Genomic DNA, 27,269 nt, shown 5'->3' with positions numbered 1-27,269 from the left:
TGAACTAGATGCATCCCATTTGTGCCAACACCTGAAGCCAAACTGCTTCTGATATTACACTTATTACACATGCTAACCAAGTGGCATTGACTGCATAATGACAAACAAGGGTAACATTCGTAATATAGCTCTAGTCTAAACCACCTAAAGGCAATTCATTACTTTCGATAAGTTCAGCTTCTGCGTTCAAGGGGGTAGAGGAGGTAAAGACCAGCCCCCTTCAAGTTATGTCCTGCCCGGTCTATTTTCTCTCCTCACGTTCTGTCAGCTCTGATCGTCAGTACAGCATACTCTCGCATCGTGAGACAACTGCGGCGAAAAAAAAGTTACTTGGGAATACATTTTTACAAAGGTAAGTGTTTGTATATTGCTAGACTAATAGTCATGTAACGTGCATTATATTCCTGATTTTGTTATTTTGTTTCTAATATTTTCGCTATAACAGGCTTTATATGATGAGTGGATGCTGTTGAGATTTTATTTAAGGCTTTATTTTTAAAGGCAAAATACCTTTCACAATGTAACGTGCATATAATGCACGTTACATGTAATTCGTGGCTCCACGAAACATATGATAAAAATGCAGATTGATTACCTATTTTTACGATTTTACTGAGTCCGTCTTTTATTTTAGTGGCATCTTGAATAGGCCTACGGATATAATGGGTAAAATAGTTGAACATGTTGACTCCACAAAAACAGCGAGCGTTTTTAATTCATGTGGAAACATGATTATGGATTTGCATATCGAAGGCGAGGTGATATCAGGTGATACTCAATGATATCAACCTGCATCTAATAGCAACTGGTTGCATACTTTGTTGAGAAAGGCGCAAATTCTATATTAATATATGACATTATTGCATATCATAGTGGGAAATATTTGTTTGCTTCCAAAGAGTAAAACTAAAACATGGTCCCAATATTATTATCCACATTTATTTGTTTGTGTTCGTAGACTAGTTCCGACTAGTAGACTAGTCGTTCATGATGTGTTCACGGGTTCACGGATACATCACAGAAGGCTAAAATGATGTTTTTATGTTATGTTTTGTCTAAAAATATGTAAGAGAGATAAATACTCTATGGATTAGTAAAATGTAGGCGAAGTTTCTCCAACACACCTGGAGAATAAACATTGCAGTTTCTTAAGTTCATTTGCCACACACCTCTCTACTTGAATACCTCCGTATTAAATCCGTAACCTATATGTTAATTTCTAACTTGTTATGGCTCCAAGACAATTGAATACACTAGGCTATGAGACGGATACAATAACTATAATGATAATAATGATCTTCATCTTCAATATTATAACCATTTACAGGTGAGACATTTACAAGTGAGACATTAGCATAAAAATGAATGTTTCTTGTTACTAAATCATCAATTGGAATTGTGCATGTTTATAAATAGGTGAAATAAAAGTTTAATAGGCTTTTTATGTAGGCTAAACATTATGTAAATTCGTATTTTATGTTAATGCTGTTTTCTCTTGTTTCAGGTTTCCTGTGAACAGCCCTCTAGTGGATCGGTCAAGCATTGAAAGGTTTTGATTTACAAAGAGAAGATAGACGCACACAGATATTCGTCCCTTCAAAATTGAAGACAGACATTTTTTGCACAAAATTACAAATACAAACAGAGCATATCGATTCAATCAAATGCTCCTAAGGAACTTGTGTTACTGCCTTCCCCCTCAATACACTTTCCAACCCTTGATTTAACAGAGGATGGAATTATGAACTGCCCAAGAACTATGTGACATTGAGTGGATGTCATTTTGAAAAGATCAACTAAAGAGGACACAACTTCCACTTTCTCATAGCTACAATGTCTACAGAAGCGTCACATGCTGCGTATGCTGCTGCAGCCACCTCTGCAGTCCCCATCACCCCCTCCGCGGGGCAGCTGCTCCGGATGTTCCGGGAGTACCAGAGCAATGCTGTCATCATGGAGCACTACAACTACACAGGCAAACTCAAGGAGAACAGGTACAGGGACGGACTCAAACCAGAGGCCATTGCCTTCCTGCTCGTCTGCCTGCTCATCGTGCTGGAGAACGCCGTGGTCCTATTGGCTATCTGGAAGAATAAGAAATTCCACTTGCCCATGTACTACCTGTTAGGTAACCTGACACTCTCTGACCTGCTGGCGGGCTTCACCTACATGGTGAACATTGTGACGTCGGGGGCCAACACGTTAAAGATGACCCCTGTGTTGTGGTTCCTGAGGGAGGGTGGCGTGTTCATCACGCTGGCCGCCTCTGTCATCAGCCTCCTGGCTATCGCCATCGAGCGCCACGTCACCATGGTGAGGATGAAGCCCTACCAGGGTGCCAAGCGGGGGCGTATGTTCGCCCTGATTGGGGCGAGCTGGGTGCTGTCTGTGTTCCTGGGGGTGCTGCCCGTCCTGGGCTGGAACTGCATGGGCCGCCTGGACCAGTGCTCCACGGTGCTTCCTCTCTACGATAAGAGCTACATCCTCTTCTGCATCACCGTCTTCACCGCCGTGCTGCTGGCCATCGTGGTGCTCTACGTGCGCATCTTCCGCATCGTCAAGTCCAACACGCAGCGCCTGGGCCCTGGCCTGCAGCGAAAAGGCCTGGCCCGCAAGTCTCAGAAGTACCTGGCCCTACTCAAGACAGTCACCATCGTGCTGGGGGTCTTCATCGCCTGCTGGCTGCCCCTCTTCATCCTCCTCCTGCTGGACTTCGGGTGCCCGGCACGGGGCTGCCTGATACTCTTCAAGGCGGACTACTTCCTGGGCATCGCCATATTTAACTCCCTCCTCAACCCCATCATTTACACCCTGACCAGTAAGGACATGCGTCGGGCCATCCTGAGGCTGCTCTGCCGACATTGCCTCATGACCAAGGACGGGCAGGTGAAGAAGATAGGGGTGCCCTTCCTGGAGTGCAGCACCAGCAAGACAGAGGTGGCCTCTCATAGGATGGAGGGCATCGAGACCACGGTCTCCTCTGGGAACTTTTCACCCTCAACTATTAAAGCCATCTACCCCAGGATGTCAAAGACATGACTTTACCAGCGATGGCTCAATTTGACTTAGTCAGCAGTGATAGGGGGGAGTCTTGTTGCACAAAGAGCAGGGTTCTAGATATCACCCGCCTCTTGGCTGGTTCTCTCTATGGGACAGTCTTGTAACTGTGAGAGTACTTCATGTATGGGAGATAAAGGCAGGGAATAGTCAAAAAGGAACTATTGCCTCTCTGGAGGAAAACATTAATGGACCCCACCGTCTAGTGTTTTGCACTCCTTCTTGGTTTGGCGTTTTCCTCCCTGACAAATAAGCTTGAGGTTTCTGCCCATCAAACCTCACGGCCTCAGAGAAAGACCTTGTTGGTATTACTCTTCAAGCATTTCATTGACTGATAATGTTAATATGCTGTTTCCATACTGTGAAATTCACATATTCACCTTTATGTGCAGAGATACATCTTCCATGTATAGGAATTCTGTGAGCTTCTATATACGAACTGCAGTAAAACCATCTTTCCCCTACCCCTATCCTGCAACAGGATTTAAAAAACACAAAAAAACCCGATTTGGTTTCAAAGGACCGCACAACCAGTAGCTGCAGAATGGAAGAACGTTATGAATGTTTCTCTTAACACAAAAATTGGAAATCAAACAGTTCAATTAATTTGTATGGATTTATGTCCTACATGTAATTACACTTTAGACTGACTCAAACCAAATGTCGTCTAGAATCAGGCTCGTCCTTATCTCCACATACATAATAAACACATAATGACATGTAGTTAGAACAGGGGACATCCATCCACACCCAAAACGGCTGCCAAAACCATGTAATTTCTGTCATCTGATCTCGGGTCAGCTGGAATTCTTGGGTAGAGGTCTCTGGACCAACATCAGAGGCTTGGTGGCTTGAAGATGCACAGAGAACGTCACACAGATGCTTTTTCGGGTTTGCACATCTTTGGAGGTCCCTCCAACACATGTAGCGGCAGCCTTACAGAGACAGCAGTAGAGGCCTGTCGACGCCTTCCTGGTTTTGTGGTCTGAGAATATGGAGATCATATGTGAATAGTTGTAGCCCGTGGACAAATACAAATACAAATAAAATACAGAACTTTCTTGTACAGTACATGCTGGAGAGACTTATGCGATGACATTTTATTTATGTATTTCCTCTGCACACAGTGGCTGATGTAATATTGTGCCACACAATAGAATTTAGTCGAACAGAAACTATGAATGTTCATTGCTTCTGTTTGTGCGGCACAAGATTATATTTGCGGGGGTTCCATGTAGGCTATAACGTTTCCATTGTAATGAAAGTGATGTTTGAGAAGCAATTCAAATATGTTTTCTCATTGTATATACATGTACAAATGAAAAGATTTCTATTTCTGTCATACCGCTATACAGTATATTGTGTAAATAAAATGAACTATAGTCTCTGATATCTTATCAGAGCTGCATTTTGTTTAATCTGAACTATACTTAACTTATACGGCTACCGCCAATGTTTATATTGTGTACATTCAAACAATGAATAAAATGTATGTGAACAATATTTACATAAACATTCATATTGGTCATTGTTTTACAGAATAAAGTGTAAATCTCCATCTAAATGCCACTTGTTATCTCTCAGAATTACACCAGAAACCTGATGCCTCTATGCATGTCTGTCAGTGTGGTGAGTGTCAGTGTGGTGAGTGAGCTGTTTCAGATCTATCATAGGAAGTTCCCCTCCTATCCATCACACTGACAAGAAAGAATAGACCTAAATAGATGGCTATCACATACACATATGTATCAGTGAAAAACTAATATAAACATTCCTCTTTCCACCATGAATCTTTATTGTTGTTTAGTCAGAGACTGTGACAGACATTTTATCATATGGAAACTGAGCAACTTGTTTGTCTGTGAAAAACATATGTATGGTTAATGAGGTGACTGGATTGATCAGAGGTTGTTCACTTCAGATGGTAAACACACACACACACACACACACACACACACACAGACAGACACGCGCCACAATGTAACCACCCTAACAGAAGGCATGTGCCTGTGGCTATGTTAACAGTTTTTATACCGTCGTTGATGACCTATTTCCAGTAAGGCGCTACACAAAAACCAGCAGCTCTTAAAGTGCATGGTCACATGTGTTGAGATCTCATCCACATCTGAAACCTGCCTCCGCTTTGTGCCCTCCACCTTTCTTCACCACACGCTACACTGGCACTGCGGCAATAAAAAAATGACTCATTTCGAAAGAGATGTGATATTTACCTGGAATGATAAGTTTGTATGTGGGAGGAAATCATGATGACATCATCAAAGCAAGATAGAAGTAAAAAAACAAGATAGAGCAAATTGTTGCCGAAATGGTAAGTGGGTCAAGTTTAGTCTAGATACAAATACAATAAAAAAGCTCAATATAATGCCTAATTTGAGGGTTTCTGTCATGTTTATTTCTTCAACTACTTTAGGAGTGGGTATGATGAAGGATGGAGGCAGCTTTCATGTTTGGCTAGCATTTCAATCCGTCTGACCACTTATGGGTCAGCTGGTTGTTTCTTGTGTGTTACCTTAGACTTACACTAATGTTCATAAATACATCTTCAATAACCATTATTGAGTTGATAACAAAAGACACATGACCCACACATAATTACAATTGCAGTGCATTAGTTCAAGAGTTTCATTGAACCAAAACTCCTAAACACAATGGCCAATGGTACAGTTAGAAAGAAATAATAGCATTTCCCTTTCCCTATACATGAAAATATGAATTAATAGCAACATGTCTATGCTTCCATATTTCCATTTCCTAACCAACTCACAATATGCTTTTGTAGATGGAAACTTATGTTATAGCTTTGATGCATAATTTAGTCTATAAAATATTTTGCAGCGACACCTAATGTCAGAAAACAGCAAAGATAGGAATCAAATGATAGAAATACTACACTTTATAAACAAAAATACAATGAAATGCTATATTGTCTGCATCAAGATAAAAATGCAAGCTAGGTGTGCAGTTCATTACCGGTACCCAAATAAACATTCCAAAGCATGTTGTGTTTCGAAAAGCTGAACTATGGTTATATCAGTTATATCAAAAACATGTTATATCAGTCAATCCCAAAAATAGTAATAACAATTTTAGTGTGGAAAAAAAAGAGTCTTTATTAGAACATCATACAAAACATATAAATATAACAAGACAAGACATACAATTCTTGGACAGGTGAGGTGCCTCCCTCTCTCTCCTCCACATGTCTACCATTCAGTGCTGACAAAGCCCCACAGGTCGTCACTGACCGCACAGCGAGAACGCACAGAGGTGTCCATGTTGATGGGTGTGGCCAGGTCTGCTCCATAGTGCACTGTAAGGGGTGAAGCAACACACAGTCAAGCCCTGGCTCAGTGCAACCAAAACCCCATGTCAAACCGTCACAAACAAACTACTCCATACAGTACGTGCCGAGTGTCAAAGCAATGGATGAATCGCGTGGGTGAATGCAGTGACAGACACTTACCCCCTTTCAGAATGTGTGGCTCTGTGTTGTGTTGCCATTTGATCTTGGTGACCTTGTGGTACAGCTGGGCCACATATCTGTGGTGGAGGGAACAGAAAAGGAAGTCAAGTTGGACTGCTTTGCTCATGGAGATTGGTGCTCAATGGCTCCTCTGGTACGGTCAGTGTTGTGACGGGCTGTTCTAGGTGTAGTAGCCTGTTGTGATATGGTGGCATATGTACAGTAAATGCACCAGGTAGAGATTTACCAAGGCACACGTTTAGGATCAGCTTGCCGTCCTCAAATCCTAACCTTAACCATTCGTGGGGAAAATTCAAACTGGCCCAAGACCAGCGTCTTGGAGATACTTCACCATACAGTGCACAGAGTTAAGAGTGACTCCCTCCATAACATGACTGCTAGGCCCTGTCCAGAAACAAAGCCTAGCCCCTTCTCCCTAGACACTTGTGTAGATCTGAAAAGGATGGACATAAAAAGATGGTAGTTGCGCCACCACTTGCCTTCAGATAAGCTATGTGGAATTGTTCCCATCTTGCTTATACCTATCCAATCCTCTCAGATCTACACAAGGGTCTAGGGAGTAGGGTCAAGGGAGTAGGGTCAAGGGAGTAGGGTCAAGGGAGTAGACCAGGCCCCTGACTGCTAGTCCCACTCACATAGCTGATGGGATGACCTCTGTGGTGTCTTCGTCCACCTCGTGCTGCAGATTCTGCAGCTCCTGCTCTGAGTCACGCAGAGTCTCCAGCTCCCTCTGCAGGAACCTGAGGGAACAGGTCAAGGATGCCAACACGCAACACACAGAACAGCCAAGGGCCATGCTTCTCAACATAGTGGTTTAACAGCAGGCCTACATACAGATATACATATAAAAAATTAAAATAAAATAAAAAGAAACGTCAACACCACTTAGGTGTTGCCTGGTCTGGTGGATAATACTTGAAAAGCATCCCTTGAAAAAGGCAGAAACCTCTGGGCTGGCCTTCAATTCAATGTCAAAAGCAGCAAAAACAAACTTTTGGACTTTTTGCGTGTGCACCCTTTCACTACAATTGAACTTCAAATTGCAATACTTTTTGGGGTAAGCACCGGAGCTCACCTTAGCTACAACTTTTTAGCTTGGTGCAGGGACTCCTGACTCAATTGGTGCATAATACTGACATCTTTAATTGCTCCAATGGATTGCAATCTGGTTATTGTTAGACAAGCTGAGGACAACTCCCGCCCAGGGGGTAGCGTTCTAATGTCTTGAGCTGAAGAGAACAAATGGACTCATGTACAAGATCTGTACTAAAGAGCATAACAGACTGTGTTATGGATACTGTAGTTCTGAGTCCATGTTCTGGCTTCTGGCTGTATGCTGCTGCAGCTCCAGTTCCAGGCTCTCCAGTTCCCGCTCTCTCTGGCTCTTCTGCTCCTCCATGTCCAGCAGCTTCTGGCCTACTCTCTCCTCTACATGGACTATATCTGAGCATGAAAGAATGGAGAGAAGAATACGACTGGTAGGGGACAATATTGTGACAAAATGGAGGGCATGGAACTACTGCACTACTTGGACCTAAACAGGGTTCAGAGATACACAGTTAGCACAGCGTGTGTGATGATTTTTTTTCCCTTACTGTTTAAAATCTGTGTCATGGTTTTCTTCGTTTCCAAGTGTCGATCAAATAAGGTCTGGTGTTTCTCTCTCACCAGCCTCAATTCATTCTCAGCTTTGCTGGTTTTTATTAGATTGACCAACTCCTCTCCTGTCTCCTCGAAGAAATCGCTCTGGGACATCGTGAAAGGTATTTCCTGGGGGAAGATATGGATATGTTTAAGAAAAGTAACAATGGCTGCTCACGTTTAGCAAACGCATGATGTTACATAACAATTATCCCACTACCCTGGATGTATACTAGATAACGTTTTCCAGGGGGAGCAGCTCAGACTTCTCTAAACTCTTCTTGTATTTATTGTGTCAACCATCTTACAGGGCTAGGGCGTATAAAGGTTGTTAGCAATAATAATGACTTTCATACCACCCTCTACCAACAATGTTGTTGTCAAGATCTTACATAGCATATACGCCAATACACAATGAATATCTGGTGTTTATATTAGCCATAAACGTACCGTTGATTTCGCTCGATGTAAACACTTCACTCCGTTTCCGTAATTCAAAGCGGCCCTTCCAGCGCGCGCCTTAACAAATGTGGTGCCCGAGTAAGTGCCTGATGAAAATATGTCTTATGGACATTTATGGAACGGGTTCAATACATTAACAACTAATTAAATGTCATCATACTGATTAAAAAAAATCGATTTTACTCCAATATACATTATAAGATGGAACTTCACTGAAAATTCACAGTCAACAGATATCGATAGACAAATTCAGAGCTTGCCTATCATATCCGCAAGAGGACGCCAAAGTGATAAGAATGCAAGGTAAAGGCAGAGGTGAATAAAATTAATTGACAACAGGATTTTTGCCCATTTATTTAATTATTAACAATGTATGCGTATCAGTCAACAGATCCCTGCTCTGCATCTTGTCACAAGATATTTCAGAGAGTTATTAGCATGGAGTGTTCTTCCACTAAACAGTTGTTCTGCCTTACATACAACATGAAGTATATGTCCTTTCTAGAGTACAGTATAGTCATTTAGTCAAGAACCATTACCGCACACATGGAGCAGTGAGTACACAAATGTATTTATACAAGTTTGTTGCTTATTTTACAAAATACAGTCAAATTGGGAACAATGCTCTGTTCCAGTTGGAAGTTTTAAAGGGATCAAATAAGAAAATATATTAAAATATTAAATTGAAAAGCAGTTAACCTAATGTTGCCTTCAGAGAAACATAGGATCCTTGAGAGCATTTATTGGTCACTATCAACTGGATATGTTACTATTAGTGTCCAATAACATTGTTAACTCAGTGATAAGAGAATCATGAGGCACTGTGATTTTTTATGTGCAGTCACATTTTGGACATATTCAGTTGGCATGCTGTTCTCTGCCAACCAGATAATAATATGAGGAGATAGGCAAGTCTGATTGTGTCCTTGCACCCACTCCTTCACTTCTTGCTCTTTTGCTTCTCTGCTTTGTTTATTTCTTTTCGTTTCTGCCTGCCTAGCTGCCTGAAGTGCAGCCTCTTGGGGTTCAGTCCGTAGGCCCTCAGTCTCTGTCCGCTGAACTCTCTGCCACCCATCCTCACCCTGAAGGGCCCTGGCATGAGGCGTCCTCCAGAGTGCCTCTGTTTCTTCTTGGGCCATTTTGGCCTCTCAGTCCTAGGCTTGGCCTCTTCTGTTGTCTCCTTGACGACAGCCCCTGCTGTCTCGTTGACGGCAGTGACGGTCTTCTCCTCCTCCAGTTTCATCTTCTTCTTGGGGACCAGGAACTCCTCCGCTTCCTCTCCGGCCTGTCTTAGTGCTTGGACCACAGTGCCTTCAGCAGAGTCTAATGCTGAGGTTGCCTGGCTGGGTCCAGCCTCACTGTCTTCATCCAGCCCTTTGTCCTCCTTTTCTGCATTCTTTATCCGGTCCCTTCTCTTCTTCCCCACTTTGTTCTTGCCTTCCGCCTGGTCTTTGTCCTCCCTGCAGGAAAACATGATGGATAGAGTAGGCAAACCGGTTAGTGGTGATGATTATGTTAACAGGGAAACATTTTGTCATAAAAAAAAAAAACTATTTTAGTTTTTCAGACTTTTTGAACAGTTTATTCTACTAATGTGCACACCAATGTTCAATACTCACTCGGAATAGAAGGAGCTCAAGACTTCTTTCTTTTTGTTTACATTATTTGCTTTGATTATGTAGTTCTTCAAATCACTCATCTCCTCCTTGTCAGACCTGAGAAAGAGGTAGAATAAGAGAGAGAGGGAGAGAAAGAACAGTCAGAATAGCCATTTTCTCACAGCAGCACATTAACCTAGTTCAGTTAAACCGTTCTGAGAGCTGGTTCAATTCAGTACCTGAACATGCAGGTCTTCTTCAGGGAGCACCAGCGGTTCAGTTCCTTCTCATCTGCTCCCAGGATCTGAGGAGAGGCGCAGTGTTAGTGTGCTAACAGAATATGAGAGAGAGAACATGTTTTTATATGACAGCTGAAGCACATGCAGCTGCTGTAATAGCTCAAACACTACTGGAGGTATTAGACCAGGTCACTCTTGAAAAATACATTATATCTCACTGAGACGAACCTGGAAAAATAAACGGTTAAATAAAATGTTTTTTTCTGGTCTATACTGCTCGTTGTCAAGAACCTTGACTGAATGAGAATCTAAGAATCATTTTGTAATACTAATGTTAACCTATTATGTAATTTATTCAGGCACACAGTGGAGTGCCGTTCCTCCTCCCTCTTCCCTCCTTCGTCCAGCTCAGAGAGAAGATTAACTGAAGTCATGTCCTGGTCAGAGCCATCCCCGGAGGGAGGCAATACCAGATCAGTCATATCACAGCTCATCAGTGCTGGACTCAGGGAGAGTACAACACACAACCCCAAACATCCCCAGCCCAACCTAGAGCGTCCAAGGGGCTTTACACACTAGAAGGCCGAACCGAACTGTGCTGGCTCTGATATTTTCTTTTCTTTCCAGCACTGTTAGCAACGATATGAGATGCAGTGCAAGCCAGCCCTGCCCAGCCCCGTTCGGTAGTGGGATGAGGGCACAAGACTCACCTCGTCAGTTGACAGGCCAAAGTCGTTGGCCAGGACCTGCCTGTAACGGAACCTACAGGGAAGGTCATCTATGATGTCCTCATAGTCCAGCCTGTAGTACTCATCCAGGTACTGCTCAAAGTTCTTCTCCTCTGTAACACACATCATAAGTCAATAACAAATACAGTCTTCACATTACATTCAACTGGATATAGAATGGGAACATTATTTCAAAAGTAGCTCTTCTGACCAGGTAAGCATGTTGAAGAAAGGTAACTAAAACCAAGGTTCTGGATCTTTCTGACACTTACGGGGATCGAACACAGGTTTGTTTTGGGTGATGACCTCAGCGAAGTGAGACTTCTTTCTCTTCTTTCCCATCAGCGGAGCGTCCTCCTTCGTCAACTTCTTCTTCTCCTTCCTTTTCTGCTTCTTGGAGGTTGACGGCTGGCTGGGGTCATAATCTGCATCCATCTGTTCAGGTGAAAGATCAGATAAGTGGCCTAAAATCTTACAGGCCTGACCATCTCTGACATCAACAGGAACTCTCTTATTTATTAAGATGGAAAAATAACACTATTAACCACAGAAAATAACACTTTTAACCACATATAATACCAGCCTCTTACTAATAGGATCTGAGGGAGTATGTCTGAGACCAAGCGTCCCTGCCTGCCGTGGGATGCAGACAGACAGGGATAGAAGGAAGTAGGTTTGTGTGTGCAGGGGGAACGACAGTACAGCACTGCACAAGCTGCTCTGTAACTTATCCTGCAGCGGGACCTCTTCTTCAGACTCGTCATCGTCTCCCCTTTAGGTTAGCACTGGAGGTGGGACCTATATGAAATGGCAAAGTGATGATCACTTAAGAAACAAATAGACTCACGATAAAATCTGGATCTTCACAGTCGGGCTGGTGGCTTCCATACGCTCCTCCTTCCTCTTCCTCACCACCATATTCTTGGTCTTCAACATGTTCCTTGTCTTCGCCCTCCCCAGTCCAAGTGTCCCAGTTCCAGTGTTCTATGGAATAGAGAAAGTGGTAGGCACACTTGTTACAAGGCCACTGATTCTAAGGAATTCAATTCCTCTTGAGAGAATGTAGTCACCAATAATGAGAGAAACTCTTACCCTCTAGCTCTTCTTCATCAAACTGGGGCTTCTCCCCCTCGTCCTCTCCATAATATTGATCACCAAAGAACTTCTGCAAATAGAGATATATATATATATATTTCATTGTAAAATGTATAAGAGGCCATAGAGATCAAGCTGAAACTCTCCCCATTCAACAACAATCTTATATCCATATTTCTTTTTATATCCAGAGCACATCTCCTCATTGCGGGGACCTGTGTGTCCATGAGTTCCCACCTGCATGAGCTGGTCGTGCTGCTGGGGGTCAAAGTCTCCCTCCAGGTCCATCTGACTGAAGGCCAGCTGCTCGTTGCCAGTCAGCTGCTTCAGCCGCTGCAACTTCTCCATGATCTCCTTGCCCTTCAGGTTCTTCAACATCTTCAGCTGCTCGTGCTTCTGCTCCTTCTCCTTTGTCTTCCTCTCCTTCACCTCATCCCTCTTCAGTTTCCTCCGCTCATCTTTGGAGCGGACAGAGGTGGCAATGGTACGGGGATATGTCTTGATCTGAGAGGAACCGTACAAGAGTATAAAGGTAAGAGTCTGCATCACTGTGTGAAAAGAGATTTGTACTCGGATGAAGAGGTTCACCTTTGTGGCATCGGGCTCCTCAAAGCGGAAGTTGTATTCCCTTTCAAAGTCCTCCTGGCGCTCTAGGAAAGCCTCCCCCTCCTCTTCAGAATCATCCAGGTCATCCTGAAGCACCTCTTCATAGCTGGGGATTCTAGACACAGATTCATAACCAGGCTCTATCAATAAACAGTCAGGGTGGCGCTGAGCACTTCGTTTCCGGCCTTCGTAGGCCACAGCTCATCACAAGGACAACATGAAAACAAGGAAAGAACTCAAACATACAATAAATCAATATCATGTAAAAAAAAATATTTAAAAAATAAAAACTCACCTCTCCTCATCTTTCTCCATGTAGCCCTTATTGAGGACAAAGTCCCGGAGGAAGCGCTCCTTATCATCCAGCTCAGGATCATTCCAGTAGTCCCTCAGGTGCTTCTGTTTCAACACAGGACACACACTCCACTCAGAGGTCTGTCAGAGAGTGGCCATTACAGTTGCAGTGTCTTTTCCTCCACTCTCTTTCCCGCTCTGCCTCCCAACCTCCCTGGCTGGCTCCCTCCTTAACTGCCTCTCACACACTCACAATATCCTCCCCCCTTCACTCTTTCTCTGTCCCACACACTCACCAAATCCTGCACCTCCTCCTGGCCGTCATTTCCTGCACCTTTCAGCCAGTCCACATAGTCCTCCTCCTCTTTATCCTGAGGGACAGATTTACAAAGACTGGGGGTTAGAAGGATGTAGGAGGTATCTCTACAGGGGTACTACTGTACTACTGTAAAATAGGACAGATGGTTGAGCTCAGGTCTCCACTCTAACCTTCTCCTCCTGTGTCTTGATCCTCCTCTTCAGCAGCTTAAATTCCTCTTCGCCTTCGCCGGCCTCCTCATCACTGTCCTGGACAAACTTCTGGAAGCTGAAGGAAGCAAGCGTTTGTGTTAGCGGTAGGATACAAAGACAGTGTCAAAGGCCAGTACGGTGAATACGGGGAAATGGCGTGGTTTTACGGACATAAACACACAATAATATAATGATTACGGCTGAACTTGACTCCTACCTCGCTTTCAGTTCCCTCTGCTCCTGCATGTAACTGGGAGATGCAGCTCTCTGTAAGAGACAACAAAGACAAGCAATGACAAATGGCCCTTGACATAACCCCTAGTTACTTGCAATTTATGAACGTATCATAACCTGAGTCTACCTCTCTCCTTTTTGCAGCCTCTTCGTCATCACTCTCATCATCATCGTCATATTTACTGAAAACCAGACAAAATGTTAGTACAAATATCATGTACAGAATACTGTCTCAATACACATGCAAGAGAAATAGTCGCTCACTCACCCTCCCCTCTCAAGGATAACTTTACGCTCATAGTCTTTCAGGAACATTGGCTTCTCAGCTTTCTTTGAGGTTGAAGGCTGGGCATCACTAGCAGACGGATCTGATTAAGAAAGAGATCAGCGCAGAGGGCAACGTGTGAAAGACATCCCTTGTACAAAACAATTCGTTCATGGTGTTGTTGTCATACCATAATAACCAGTTGTTCCATACCAACAGGGCTAGAATAAGACTCATGTAAACGGATAGCATACCTTCGTCTGCGTAGAACTTTGCATCCTCCTGGTAGATCTTAGGGTCTTTTTTTTTCAACAATGACAGGGTTCTGTAGAAGTCCCTATCAAGTTTGGGGTCCAGTTCCTGTGGACACATCATGATGGCAAATTAATCAGACTGATCACACTGATCAAGTTGATGGAAACTACTTAGCTAGCTAGCTAGTAGATACTTACCACCTCACTTTCATCATCTGACTCCGAGTCTGAAGAACGTGACTCACTGTCGTCAGCTTGGTCCCCATAACGATCCTTCACTGTTATGAAACAGTGTTCAACATAAATTAGTGCAATAGTCTGGGCAACAACTGAGAGCAATGTTAACTAGCTTGCTAGCCAGCTAGCCACAGTAAGCTATCCGGCTAGCTAACATGCTGGGCAAGAGATACTTACGCCTTTGTAACTCTTCTTTTTGTCTATATTTCTCATATTTCACCGCAAACTTAGAATTAATCTTCAGTTCTGACTTGCCTGACATGTCTAACTGTTAACTTAACAATATATATATATATTTTTTTAAAGTATCAGTAATTTAGGGAAAGGTGCTCGTATAGACATGTCCACAGCAGCATGTGTGTACAGCTGGACCACGTGGGTTCCGGAGAGTTCAGAGTTCCGGCAAAGTAAGAACCAATCGTAGACAGTTATGAACCGTTTTGTCAATTAATATGACTAATTAATTTATACTTTAGATATTATTATAATAATAGGCAAACAAACATTTTCAAACAATGACTTTTTTTGCAGTGTGATACTTATCCAACAATATATGTCACATCTACTACGTTTGGTGTGTGCTTATTTAGGGGCTTTCTGTCACAGATGCACTGGGGGGCGCTCTAATACAAACTGTCAACAAACATTTCCATCATGGTGCTCCCATTCTTATGTTTGCTTATTGACTAACATAAGTAAGATACACATGTACGTTTTTAAGATTTCTGTCATTCATGTCTATCCGTGGCAAGCAGGCCAAGAGAGGACATGCAGTCACAGTCACAGTCCCTGCTCTGACCTGCTATAAAACAGGACAATGATGAAATATTCATTATTTAGAAATGTAATGCAAGTGTATGCCCACTGCCTCTTTATACTGAGACAGAACTTTTTCGGTTCATTGATTCTGTTTGTCACCCCTAACTTCTTCCACCCCCTTACATACCCTTTCATAAACAATGTATATTTGTTCTTATGTGACATAGGCGATTAATTATTTTGGTTTGTTCACTGCAAAATCACTGTCACTTTCTTGATTTCGTCAATAGGATATCCCTCCCATTGTACCCCCAATAAAGCACAACATCATTATGACGTTCTAGTCCACTGGCAATACATTTGTCTTATCAGCCGCCCGTAGGAAGTTTGTCAAATAACAAATCCCACCATAAGTAAATATTAGCGCAGAATGGAAAGAGACAGTTTGCTAAGTATTATTGACCTTAAACAGCTTCGCCCAACCACTTTACCCTGCCTCATGTCTGGAGGAATCGGCTCAGCATTGGAGGGCTGGAGTGGGTGAGGCTGTGGGATCTAGAGAGAGGAAGGTGTTTATTTAGAGTCTGATATGATATCACAGACATGTGAACTTCAAAGCTTGTACCAAATATTCACCTAAAGAGCAACAGGACTTGTCCTTCAGCTTGAGTTGTGTCATAAAAGTATATATTGTTATACTGTATGCGCTGTAAATCAAGTAGGCTACAGATAGCAGTTAATGACATTGTTCTTTATCTCATTCTGTTATGGAAGCAATTTTCGAAACTGCCTAATAGGATTTGGCAGCAATGTTTACAAGCAGGTTAGATTCAAATTGGTACACGTTTTTTTTTTTGGTTGGTTGTGAATTGGAGATGGGTGAATTGTAGATGAGACGACTAAGTAAGCTTAGTCATATACAACATCACAACCTCCTGGGTTTAAGAAATCTGTTGTAATCATAACAGATCATTTTTAGGGCTCATTTTTTTCATTCTATCAAAGCCCTATGAAGGGTAGTTAGGTAACATGCATGTTAGGTTATAACTTCTCAAGCACAACATTTATAATTTTATTGAATAGTATAGAAATGTAAATACTTCCCTCCACATATACTCTTGGCAGAAACAAAATGGACACAGAAAATGTAAGGATGGTGTTAGAGTGGAGTTTGTGTGGCTTGTCTCTACTTTTATGTTTACCTCAAATTAACGTATTTTCGGTTGATAAGATTCCATGTCGTGGAGTCGGACCTCATATTATCTCCTGTGAAGAAAAGTTTGTTGAATAGTGAATAGTGTCAGTACAGTATTCACACATGTATTTACAGCATGTAGTGAGTATACAGTAGTATACAGAGTGAGACTAAAACTGTCCTTTATGGACAAACAAGGAGAGAAAAACAAGGAGTGACTCATTTTATTATAAAAGCAAGGGATTTACTGTATATGCTATCTAATCTATTACGGTATCTTTAGCCTATTTGCCAATAGGTACGCCTACATGTAGTGGAAAATAACAGGAAATAACAACACTGAAACAGTTGCTCAAGTCTCTGTATACTTGTCACCTTTTATATCTTAACTGGAAGGGTAGATTACAACATATCCATAGAATTACTGGGAAAATGACACAATCAAAACGGAATTGGAATCAAACGAAAACATGAGGAAGTCTTTGGATGAATGAAGTGTTGGTTGGTTATTCAAGGGTACAACAACAAAACCACCTCTCACAGATCTACATTTACAACAACCTTATTAAGTCTGCTTTTCCACCAAATGATACCAAAACATTCCTTGACATCTAATACATCTTTGAGAAATAGTCATGGGGAATAACTTCCAGTTACACTGAACACAACCCCCACTGATTTGTAAATGATTAATGATATCAGATGAAAGCTTTCCCCGAAAAATCCTGTCTTTCTGCGGCCTCATGCCAACAAAAACAAAAAGTCTGGTACACTGGTACACAGGAAATTAGGTCATTTTCTTGTTTCTTGTATTGTTGTTTGGTTGAATGTCATCTAAGTGTTGCAGAACCAAACCTTCTTTGCATAGCCAAAAAGCATAAGACCATGACCATTGTTTGATTTAAAGGGGTTTGAGGTAGGGGGGCAGGCACCCCATAAAAATCAGAGCCCCCCCATAAGAATTGAAATATCAATGTGGGCCACCCTTAAAAAGACAAGATTATCTATGTAGGGGGCGTTCAGTGGCGTAGCACACTAAGGCGCATACCATATCATCGCAAGGTCCCTGGTTCGATTCCGGCCATTGACATATCCTGCATGTCATCCCTCCTCTCTCTCTCTCTCACCCATCCTTCCTGTCAATCTCTACTATCTCTGTCCCAATAAAGCAGAAATGCCCTAAAACCTACAAAAAAAAAGATTATCTATGTAGTAAGTATGTGTTTATGTACAGTATTCCTGTGTGTCAGCCTATGTTTTCCTAACATGTGTTATCACTTATCCGCTACTCGAGCCTTGAACTTTGCCTACAGCACAAGAGCCTGCTGCCGTTGAGGCACATGAACGATTGACCAGAGCCTGAGACCTAATTCTCATCCCATTAATGTTGGTGTTGACCTTGCACATTGTTCTGAGGCCACCACACAATCTACAACTGAGGGACAGAAAGATGAGTCAGTATTTTGACAGATAAAAGTCTCATGTTTGAGGTGGGACTCATCCACATGTCATAGACTAATCTACTCTACTATCTTATCTAATCTTGTAATGTATACAGTATCCATATTTCTAATCCTGCAATATATAAATATAACTATGCTATAAAATGAATGGGATACTGTACCATGACAGATAGCTTAGCAACCGTGAATAAGGAGCCTAAATACCACATATCCCATTTTGACCACAAGTCTATTTTATATGTGATGCATTTCTCTGGTATCCAACATCGCCATCCTCACTGACCATTTAGTAGGTCAGTCAAGCCTCTGGCAAGTAAGTGACTTCTGGGCCCAAACATTGCTCTACCTACTTCAGACCTCTACCTACATCAGACCTCTCCTCACCCCCCTCTCCTTCTTTTTGTTTGACACTGCTGCTAAATCCTCTTTGTGGAGCAGACATCATAGCATGGTATTATTGTGACTTTGTAAGCGTGTCTACATTCACAGAGGCCAGAGACAGTGTAGCCGATGATGATATGGCATCATAATGACGTAGGGAGTTTGTATTATCAATCTTTTGAGATACATCAGCATTAGAATCTAATGGTTGATAAGATCAAGTAATTAGCTAGCAATAATCTTGGTACTGTATACTGTGATTACCTGTGCAGCACTGGTTTAAATCATACTGAACGGTGAACGTGACTGTGAAGAGCCAGTATAACCATGTAAACCATGTCACTTTGTTGCTTTTAAACTTGTTCTCAAAGTACTGAGAATTGACCATGGAAATGTAACCTCTCCTTCATGCTTTTGTTTGCTATGCTGAGAATAAGTCAATACCCTTTAAAAACCTGTCATGTTTTCTCTTTCGAAGCATGCCAACTGGTGAGCTGTCATACATGAGGCAATAAATGTTCTTGTGTGCTTATTGCTACTTGTTGCTTCATCATTGTTGTGGGAATATCACTGCTTTGGATTTTCTCAGAAACTATGTGCTCTCCGTATTATAGAATATGATATTATTTGGATGAAATCAGTCATAGACAGGACGGGACTCATGGTAGCATATCAAACTAGTAGCAGTGCATGTTTTTAACCTGTGCATGTTTTACTTTTATCTACCGCATACTGTACCTAACTCAGTTACACAGTCTTTATCTTGACACATGGTCGGAGGGAGACAAACCAGCTGGGAATGACCCATAAAGGCATATGGACACCACATGCATAGACAGGAAACCCTTCAAAACAAAAAGATGAAAACCATAATTCTTGGAATTTAGAAGAATTCTCACTTGTCTTCTCTAAATCGTGTCTGAAGGTTGTGGGGTAACCTTGGGGTTGCCAAGCTATACAGAAGCCTCCTATGGAAAATGCAGTCTATAAATGTTATGTAGGAACTCTTATGGTTTAATCGAGGTGGGTATGTCATGATAGAGATGTGGGGGTCATGAATCTTTAGTTTGTATGCCCATGAATGGAAAGACAGGGGAGGAAGAACAAAACAGGCTCACAAAAGGTTCAAAGGTCTGAGTCCATATATTCACAACACAATAAATCAACTTAGGCAGGAAATATAAAACAGCTGTGTATTTACATAGAAATTATTGTACAATTTGATGAATAAATACAGTACATCTACATGTTTCTGTCAGGAATTACAGAAATATAGTGGTATTAACCAAACTGTCATGACAAATTTACAGAGAAGCTGAACAATGACCATCTTTTTTTTCTTAACAATTTACTAGGCCTACATGCATGATGAAATCAAGAACAATTTGAAAAATGACTTTAAAAATTACTATAAGTATAAACAATCTGATACTGTATATTAAGCATAATTCCATACAATTAATAACTGTTAAACATTGTGTTTGACTACATTAGTGGTCAGTTACAACATAATTATGAATGCTACCATCCATCGCACAAGGCTTATAAGGCAAAAAAAGGCATACACAAAATGGAATGCAATGACCAATCAGAGTGTTATGATTCTAAAATAAATAGAAACTACATTTATTTATGTACAGCAAAAGTTTAAAAGTGTACAAATTCTACACAAAGACATCATGACCAAAACGGAAAGAACACATATTTACATAATATGAACATAATATTTACACATAATCTGCATTGTTGCTGATATTAGTTGACAATCATTTCTGGATTTATTCCATATGGCTTCACTGGCAATTGAATGAATTAGTCTCTTTAGCCCCAACCCAACATGAAATCCCCTACAACAGAAACACAAACACATTTCACAACAATAATGTCTTTGTTAGGCTTATGTCACTATACCCTCATTCACCCTCAACGTAATGCCTATAACCCTGCCACACCACATCCTCCAAGTCAAATACATTACATTGTAAACAGACACATTCAAACAGAGACATCCGTTTCCCACTAATCTCGGAGAAACAAGTGTGAAAGGCTGTGGTCTAAAACCACATAAGCACCAATATTAGTATGCTAAACATAACACTTTTGTTAAAAGGCACCCATGAGTTGTCAGCGTGTGATATACAACAGGCGCGCACGGGTTCTGTTGCTAGAACTGTCAGGATCTGTTTAGACACAGCTGAATAAACACAGGCCTAGCTCTCTCTAGGAAAGAATGCTGTAAGACCATTGCGAAGGCAACTGAACGTTTCTGGACCTCATGGAAGACATCATGATGCTTGTCTGTACACTGTTGCATGGACACAGAGATGGACATGGCTTGATTGGTCACATGATCTTGTGACCTTTATCTTAAGGCTTTCTGTCATAGAAGAAAATGCCACAATCGTACACTGCTCTGACACAGTGGGCCTGAGAGGGAGGGGGAAAGCTTGAGAAGGAGGTGGAATGAGAGAAAAGAGAAGACACATCTCAGGCGGACTCTTTTGGTTTACAGATGTTATGGCGTGGATTGAACTGAAAAGCAACAAGCTCTGAGCTGGAAAGACATCTGGTGACACACCGAGTCTCAATCTCATCATAGAGAAATGGAATGTTCGCCCAAACGTACTGTTACCAAGGCACTTAGACACAGCAGAGGAGGTGTCAGAGTATGTATTCTGAGTGTGTTTAACCACTGCAGGTTAGGGTTAGGGTTAGGGTTAGGGTTAGTCCATTTGGATACTGCTCCAACAGTGAGGCAATGGTACAGAAAGCTATGATTTGACTTGTTTGATGTATTGAGGTCAGACTGGTTAAATTGGCACACTGAGAATTCTGGACAATATTCAATGTTGGTGTTAGTATATGCCTGCCTCAAGATTAAAAAAAAGTCTGTTTATCTCCAATTAGATTTCGCTGATTACAAAAAGGGGCGATGAAATTAACAGAGAAATAGTGCAAGACATTATCTGTTCAATATTTCTTAACATTTTACATTTTCTGTCATGAGCAAAGTAAACCACTAACTACTATTTACAAAACCTTATCTCGGATTTCCACGTAACAAGAAAAAGAGAGCTTTTCCATATCTAAGTGGTTGCAGCCATGTATCAAGGGTGCATCTTTCACAAACACAAGACGCTCAAATCCTCCTCACTGTTACTACCACACTAACTGCTCTCTCATGAAGTGGTTCAACATCAGGACGGTCCTTCTCCATTTGTAAGACATTTCACAGTTCAGACAAATGGAAGAAAAAAAAGACTACGATATGTAAAGGAACGATGAATCCCAGGCATGATGATTTGATCATCGTGAAGTTGAAGTTGAAGACGAAGTTGATGGGTCTGTTGTGGGTCTGGGTGGTGGTGCCCTAACGAGGCGATGATCACTAAACGGACACATGGACGGAAAATCTTTTCCCTTCCTTCTTGCGTTTCCTTCCAGATCGCTCGTCTGTCTTTGAGGATATAGTGGTTTGGTCACATGGTGTACTGGATGGCACCTTCTCTGGCTTCTTATGGTCTGAGGTTGTGAGGTATAAAGGACCTCCAGGTAGCTTATATTATAACACGTTTCTCTTGCTCCTCTGCTCTCTATCTCCGCTGTTAGCATTCGTGTGGGCCAGGGTCGTCAGCGTACTGTAGTACTGATCAGAGTTCATCATCAAGACTCACAACCTGCCTCTGAAAAAAGAGAAATAAGAAAACAAAGAGAAATAGTTAGGTCACCAATGTTCAGTTCTGTGATACACAGCTACAACATCCCCATGGTAAACAACCCCATGATCAGCTCCTTGACCCCATGATCAGCTACACAACCCCATGATCAGCTACACAACCCCATGATCAGCTCCATATCCCCATGATCAGCTACACAACCCCATGATCAGCTCCATATCCCCATGATCAGCTCCACAACCCCATGATCAGCTCCACAACCCCATGATCAGCTCCACAACCCCATGATCAGCTCCACAACCCCATGATAACCACCTACAGTTTGTATGACTGCTTGGACTCACCGGTGGGTAGGAGTAGCCGTCTGGACTGGGGCTCCTGCATATGTGCACCTGGTCCTCAGTGGTCTTCTGGTAGACCGGGTTGTCAAAGTGGATGGTGTTGGTGTTCTTCAGCCTGTAGTTCCTCCACAGCAGCATGGCGCCGAAGGCCACCAGGCACACGATGGCTGAGAGAGGGAGGGAAAGAGAAACAGATCAGAGGGAGACATTGATACTCATGGGTGCTGAGGTGGGGTTTAATATCAGTCTGAGGGTAATCCTCTACACTTTGTATAGTGAATATTATATACAGGTCAGGGCTGTTGAGGTAACTTACCTATAGGTAAGACAATGTACAAAGCCATTGGGGTTGAGGGGGCGGTCTTGGGGATAGCAGGAGCAAATTGATGATGGACGTCTAAAGGAAGCAAAAAATCATGAAAGAGAAACATTTAGTTCAATGATACATCCTGTCAGAGTCCCATGTTCTGGTGTAGTCTCCTCTTTTAAAGGCTCTTCAAGTCATCATTGGTGTGCCCTAACTTATGGGTCGAGTTTTGAGAGGCCACACACTCCGCCTACAATATGCTCACCTGGAGCGGTGACTGGGGCCTCTGTGGTGGTCTGGATGACCTTGGGCCTCTCCGGCTGGACTGGGGTGGTGCGTGGCACGGGCGCGGCAGGGCGCGGCACAGGAATGGCGGTGGTGGTGGTGATGATGACGGGGGCTTTGGTGGTGGCAGGGCGGGGGGCAGGGGGCTTGGGGGGTGTGGTACTGGCGGGCACCGGTGGTGGTGGTGGGTTGGTGGCTGGAACTTGGGGCTGGACTGGGGCTGCTGGTGTTGGCACACCTGTTGGGACACAAACAACACAGGTCAGAGACAACAGAGGGAGGGACAACATCTTTGTCTGGTGTTTGCTTCGTGTTTAGTGTTTTTTACCTGGTGGTATCTAGCTAGACACATACCTGGAACACATTTCCTCATGTCCTTGGCCAGCATCATGTTATCAGGGCAGGCGCAGGTGTACTTGGGGGAATGTCTGCCCACCTGGGGGGCCGCCAGGCACAGGAACTCACAGCCTCCGTTGGCCACCTTGCACCAGTCTCTACCTGCAGGAGGGAGAGGGGGAGAGGGGGGGTTAAGGAGGGGGGCAGCTTACCCTAATATAACACACACACACACATTGCTCTTCTTCTGTAGTAGATAGCGTAAGGCTACATGCCCCATCATTGTATTTGGAAGAGACTTCATGAGGCGTAACTATCTATTTTCCTGGCCACCTACGTGAAAGTACCATAAGCTATTCTATTCTGTACAACATGACTATATAGTGAGGCGTAAAAGCTCTGAGACATGGTGCGTACCAGTTGGCTGTTTGAGGTTGTGGTAGAGCACGATGTCCTCTGGGGATGCCAGGTTCTCTGCCACGGCCTTGATGTCTCTGCCTGTCACGCGGTTGGCACTCATGATGGCATTGTTGCTGACGTCGGTCCAGAACACTTTCTCCTAAACACAAAACACAGGGAATGTTTAACACACACAAAAAAAAAAAAATCTATGGAAGTGCCAAAGTACTTTGAATGTAAGTCCCAGTGATGGTCCATTTGTTGCATGTTCTAATGATCGCATTTTACAGTACATTTCTCCATTCGGGATATATTGTGACATCTGTAACAAGTGACAAGGTGCCAGTGGTTGTTGATCATGTGTCGTATTATGCTTATTTCTGTTGTTTGAGCATGGAGTTCCTGGAAAGTAGAAGTGATTGGGGGGGCTCACCTCAAATACAGTGACCCCTAGGGGGTGGGACAGCTTCTGGTCGTCTAGAATGAGAGTTCTTCGGCCGCCACCCTGTACGTCAATACTGGAGAGGGTGTGCAGCTTGGAGTCCACCCAGTACAGCCTCTGGTTCAGCAGGTCTGACCAGGGGAAAGGAATGGAGAAACAGGTCAGGCCAGAGTGACCACGCTTAAACACACACACAAACACATACATACACACACACACATACATGCGCATGCGTACACACACACACAAACACGCGTGTGTGCATACACACACACACACACACACACACACACACACACACACACACACACACACACACACACACACACACACACACACACACACACACACACACACACACACACATTGGTGCCATGCAAGTACCTAGGGTGATTCCATTAGGCCACACAATATCATTTGTGACCAGAGCAGCACGGTCCCCTCCGTTCAGACCGCACTTCTCAATCTTGGCTGGGGTGCCCCAGTCAGTCCAGTATATGAAGCTGTGAGAGCAGAAAAACACATATTAGAACACATATAATCAAAAAGACAGTTTCAATCAATATCCAACACTTCAGGCACCTATTTACCAATATGGTCGGCATTAGAAAACACTGATTGTACGCTATATACTGTCAAATCATGACCTCATAAATGCTTGTTTCCATCACCGGTCGGTATGTTCATTGCTAAAGTGAGTGTTGGACCTACTTGCTGTGGGGGTCAGCCACGATAGCCCTGGGCTTGGCCAGGTCATTCTGGATCAGAGTCTTGCGGCGGCTTCCATTAGCGGTTGCTACGGAGATGGTGCTGCGGATGCTGTCGGTCCAGTAGATGTTGCCATGGATCCAGTCGACGGCGATGCCCTCAGGAGCCTCGATGTCACTGCCAATCACAATGTTGTGGTGGGAGGAGTCTGCAGCCGTGTCCATGTCGGTTCTGGATCGTGGGAAAAGGGCGGGAAAAGAGGGAGAAAAGACAGTTATCATTGGAAAGGGCCAAGATCTAGAGCCTAGTTGAGAAAAAAATGACCATGGCTGAATGGATGAATACTATATATATTGCTCACCTGTAGATCTTCTTCTGGGAGATGTCAGACCAGTAGATCTGCTTGGCAGCCATGTTGATGTCCAGAGCCACTGCGTTCTTCAGACGAGGAATGACGCGTGTGTACTCACTCTTGTCCAGTGTCATCTTCCTCACCTCATGGCGATTGGTGAAGAACAGGAGGGCTACTGTCCCTTCTAGACCAGGCGAGAGGGGGGAACGTTTATTTCAGCATGACGCACTGATTGGCCAATTGGAATAGTATGACAAAACAAGCAATTGTAACACAGAAGCACACAAACAGCGAACCAGTTCTATATCTATGAAATATAATTTCTCAAGCGTCTTTCTGGGGTCCATATTTACCGATTGCCTTGCAGGCTTTAGTGGCCGGGTCGAGCTGGTAGCCATCCTCACATTCGCACTTGTAGCTGCCCTGCTGGTTGATACAGATCTGGCTGCAGGTGTCGGGGTTGGCACACTCATCGATATCTGTGGGACAGAGGAGCAGGGCAGGCGAGAGGTCACCTTGCTGTCTCTATGCTTGGCACAGCGTGAGACAAGAGGGTGTGTGTGTGTGTGTGTGTGGGGAGGGGAGGGGGGGGGTGGGGGTGGTGGGGGGGGGGGCGGGATCAGGGTGGTGTGACAGTGAGTCATGGTGTGTCGGCAGGACGGTAGCCACACAGGGAACAGACCGGCCTCCACACCCCCACCACGCCACCCCCACCACGCCAGCCAGCTGATCAGCCAGTGCCATGCGTGACTGACTAGAGCAAACAGATCACTGGGCACGGTAGCCTAACAGTCTCAAGTCCAACACTGGCATGGACAGCAGACATGGCAATACCTGCCACCCCCAGATATGGTATGGCCTCTCTTATTGACAGATCCAGTACCACAAAGAGTAGAGATCATTCGCAGTGGAACCATAACGGGATGGAACCGTACGAACCCCAACATGGTTTTTTGTTTGAAGGACTTTGTCTCTGCAGGTTCACATACAGGTGTGTGTTTTGAGGGAGCTTTACCTTCACAGCGTTTCTTGTCCACCAGGTAGAAGCCAGCAGGACACAGGCACTCGTAGCCGATCTTCAGATCGTTGCAGATGTCTGAGCAGCCGCCATTGTTGTACAGGCACTCATTGGAATCTACAGTGGGTCAAGGAGAGACAAAGAGAGACCGCTTACCACAACAGTCCATATTAAAACACGCTCTTTTTTTTTTTTTGGTCTTCTCAGCCAGCGATTACTAGCATTCCCAGAAATTCCAACCCACTCATATAGCGTTCGGCTAACCAATTGGCTGAAGAATATTCCGCCTAAATACATGTTTGTCCAACAACTCCAAATCATTTTTCTGGCTTGGCGTTGTGGCAGCCACTCACCACACTCCCGGAGAGGCTCGTCTGACCAGTCCCTGCAGTCACGCTGCTTGTCGCACACCTTCAGCATGCTGATGCATTCGCCGGTGCGACACTTAAACCTGGTGGGGCCTTCGCAACGCGTCACTGTGGAGGAGGAGAGAATATGAGTCAGCGGTTGTAGCAGTAGGACAGTAGGGGAGATGAGACTGAGGTGGTTGATGGTGATTGCAGAAGGTTAGGGTTAGGGTTAGGGTTGCAGAAGGTTCCATATATCAGGGGAGGAGAGAGAGGGACCTACAGTTGACACATCCCAGCTCGTCACTCATGTCCCTGCAGTCGTACTGGTGGTTGCATTGACGGCTGCCGTGGATACAGGTGCCGTCGCCGCATTGGAACTCATCAGGGCGGCAGATGGGCCGAGCTGTAGGGAGAGGTCAGGGGTCAAAAGCAAGACACAAGCCGGATACAGCTACTATGAGGTGCTGTAAACTGTCAAAGGCAATTCAAACATGGTTTCCTTTGAGGCCTTGAAAGAGAAAATCACTTCTA

At 43.6% G+C, this 27,269-nt stretch overlaps 4 protein-coding genes across 4 annotated transcripts in view; 1 reads left to right on the top strand and 3 right to left on the bottom strand.

The window, feature by feature from the left end:
• The first annotated feature begins 270 nt into the window (after nucleotides 1-270).
• s1pr5a (sphingosine-1-phosphate receptor 5a) lies at nucleotides 271-4,447 on the top strand. The gene is made up of 2 exons (XM_083676172.1): nucleotides 271-352; nucleotides 1,505-4,447. Exon 2 carries the CDS (start codon nucleotides 1,834-1,836, stop codon nucleotides 3,037-3,039), a length of 1,206 nt encoding a protein of 401 aa, XP_083532298.1. The 5' UTR covers nucleotides 271-352; nucleotides 1,505-1,833; the 3' UTR covers nucleotides 3,040-4,447.
• A 1,530-nt stretch (nucleotides 4,448-5,977) lies between these two features.
• Nucleotides 5,978-8,707, bottom strand: spc24 (SPC24 component of NDC80 kinetochore complex). Its single transcript, XM_083676178.1, has 6 exons — nucleotides 8,654-8,707; nucleotides 8,158-8,332; nucleotides 7,861-8,005; nucleotides 7,198-7,302; nucleotides 6,542-6,618; nucleotides 5,978-6,388 (listed from the first exon to the last, which is right to left on the bottom strand). Exons 2-6 carry the CDS (start codon nucleotides 8,315-8,317, stop codon nucleotides 6,282-6,284), a joined length of 594 nt encoding a protein of 197 aa, XP_083532304.1. The 5' UTR covers nucleotides 8,318-8,332; nucleotides 8,654-8,707; the 3' UTR covers nucleotides 5,978-6,281.
• A 290-nt stretch (nucleotides 8,708-8,997) lies between these two features.
• kri1 (KRI1 homolog) lies at nucleotides 8,998-15,066 on the bottom strand. Its single transcript, XM_083676166.1, has 18 exons — nucleotides 14,903-15,066; nucleotides 14,687-14,766; nucleotides 14,489-14,594; nucleotides 14,238-14,337; nucleotides 14,097-14,151; nucleotides 13,953-14,002; nucleotides 13,715-13,811; nucleotides 13,522-13,596; nucleotides 13,227-13,330; nucleotides 12,914-13,046; nucleotides 12,563-12,829; nucleotides 12,323-12,395; nucleotides 12,078-12,214; nucleotides 11,503-11,665; nucleotides 11,213-11,343; nucleotides 10,503-10,567; nucleotides 10,285-10,380; nucleotides 8,998-10,125 (listed from the first exon to the last, which is right to left on the bottom strand). The coding sequence occupies exons 1-18, from the start codon at nucleotides 14,985-14,987 to the stop codon at nucleotides 9,606-9,608; spliced, it is 2,337 nt and encodes a 778-aa protein (XP_083532292.1). The 5' UTR covers nucleotides 14,988-15,066; the 3' UTR covers nucleotides 8,998-9,605.
• Nucleotides 15,067-19,660: 4,594 nt separating this feature from the next.
• ldlra (low density lipoprotein receptor a) overlaps nucleotides 19,661-27,269 on the bottom strand; it is a 13,194-nt gene continuing 5,585 nt past the window's right edge. Inside the window, exons 5-18 of the mRNA XM_083676165.1 lie at nucleotides 27,019-27,141; nucleotides 26,742-26,864; nucleotides 26,386-26,505; nucleotides 25,724-25,849; nucleotides 25,380-25,554; nucleotides 25,022-25,249; nucleotides 24,695-24,813; nucleotides 24,302-24,441; nucleotides 23,887-24,028; nucleotides 23,488-23,631; nucleotides 23,114-23,371; nucleotides 22,858-22,938; nucleotides 22,545-22,708; nucleotides 19,661-22,206 (exon numbers count right to left, since the gene is read on the bottom strand). Coding sequence (XP_083532291.1) covers nucleotides 22,174-22,206; nucleotides 22,545-22,708; nucleotides 22,858-22,938; nucleotides 23,114-23,371; nucleotides 23,488-23,631; nucleotides 23,887-24,028; nucleotides 24,302-24,441; nucleotides 24,695-24,813; nucleotides 25,022-25,249; nucleotides 25,380-25,554; nucleotides 25,724-25,849; nucleotides 26,386-26,505; nucleotides 26,742-26,864; nucleotides 27,019-27,141 — 1,976 coding nt within the window. The 3' untranslated portion in view covers nucleotides 19,661-22,173. The remainder of the gene's footprint in view (nucleotides 22,207-22,544; nucleotides 22,709-22,857; nucleotides 22,939-23,113; nucleotides 23,372-23,487; nucleotides 23,632-23,886; nucleotides 24,029-24,301; nucleotides 24,442-24,694; nucleotides 24,814-25,021; nucleotides 25,250-25,379; nucleotides 25,555-25,723; nucleotides 25,850-26,385; nucleotides 26,506-26,741; nucleotides 26,865-27,018; nucleotides 27,142-27,269) is intronic.

The sequence above is a fragment of the Argentina silus genome (genome assembly GCF_951799395.1).
Source record: "Argentina silus genome assembly, chromosome: 9".
Taxonomy (NCBI): domain Eukaryota; kingdom Metazoa; phylum Chordata; class Actinopteri; order Argentiniformes; family Argentinidae; genus Argentina; species Argentina silus.
Note: the sequence above shows the minus strand (reverse complement) of the source record. Positions and strands in the feature narration are given on the sequence as shown.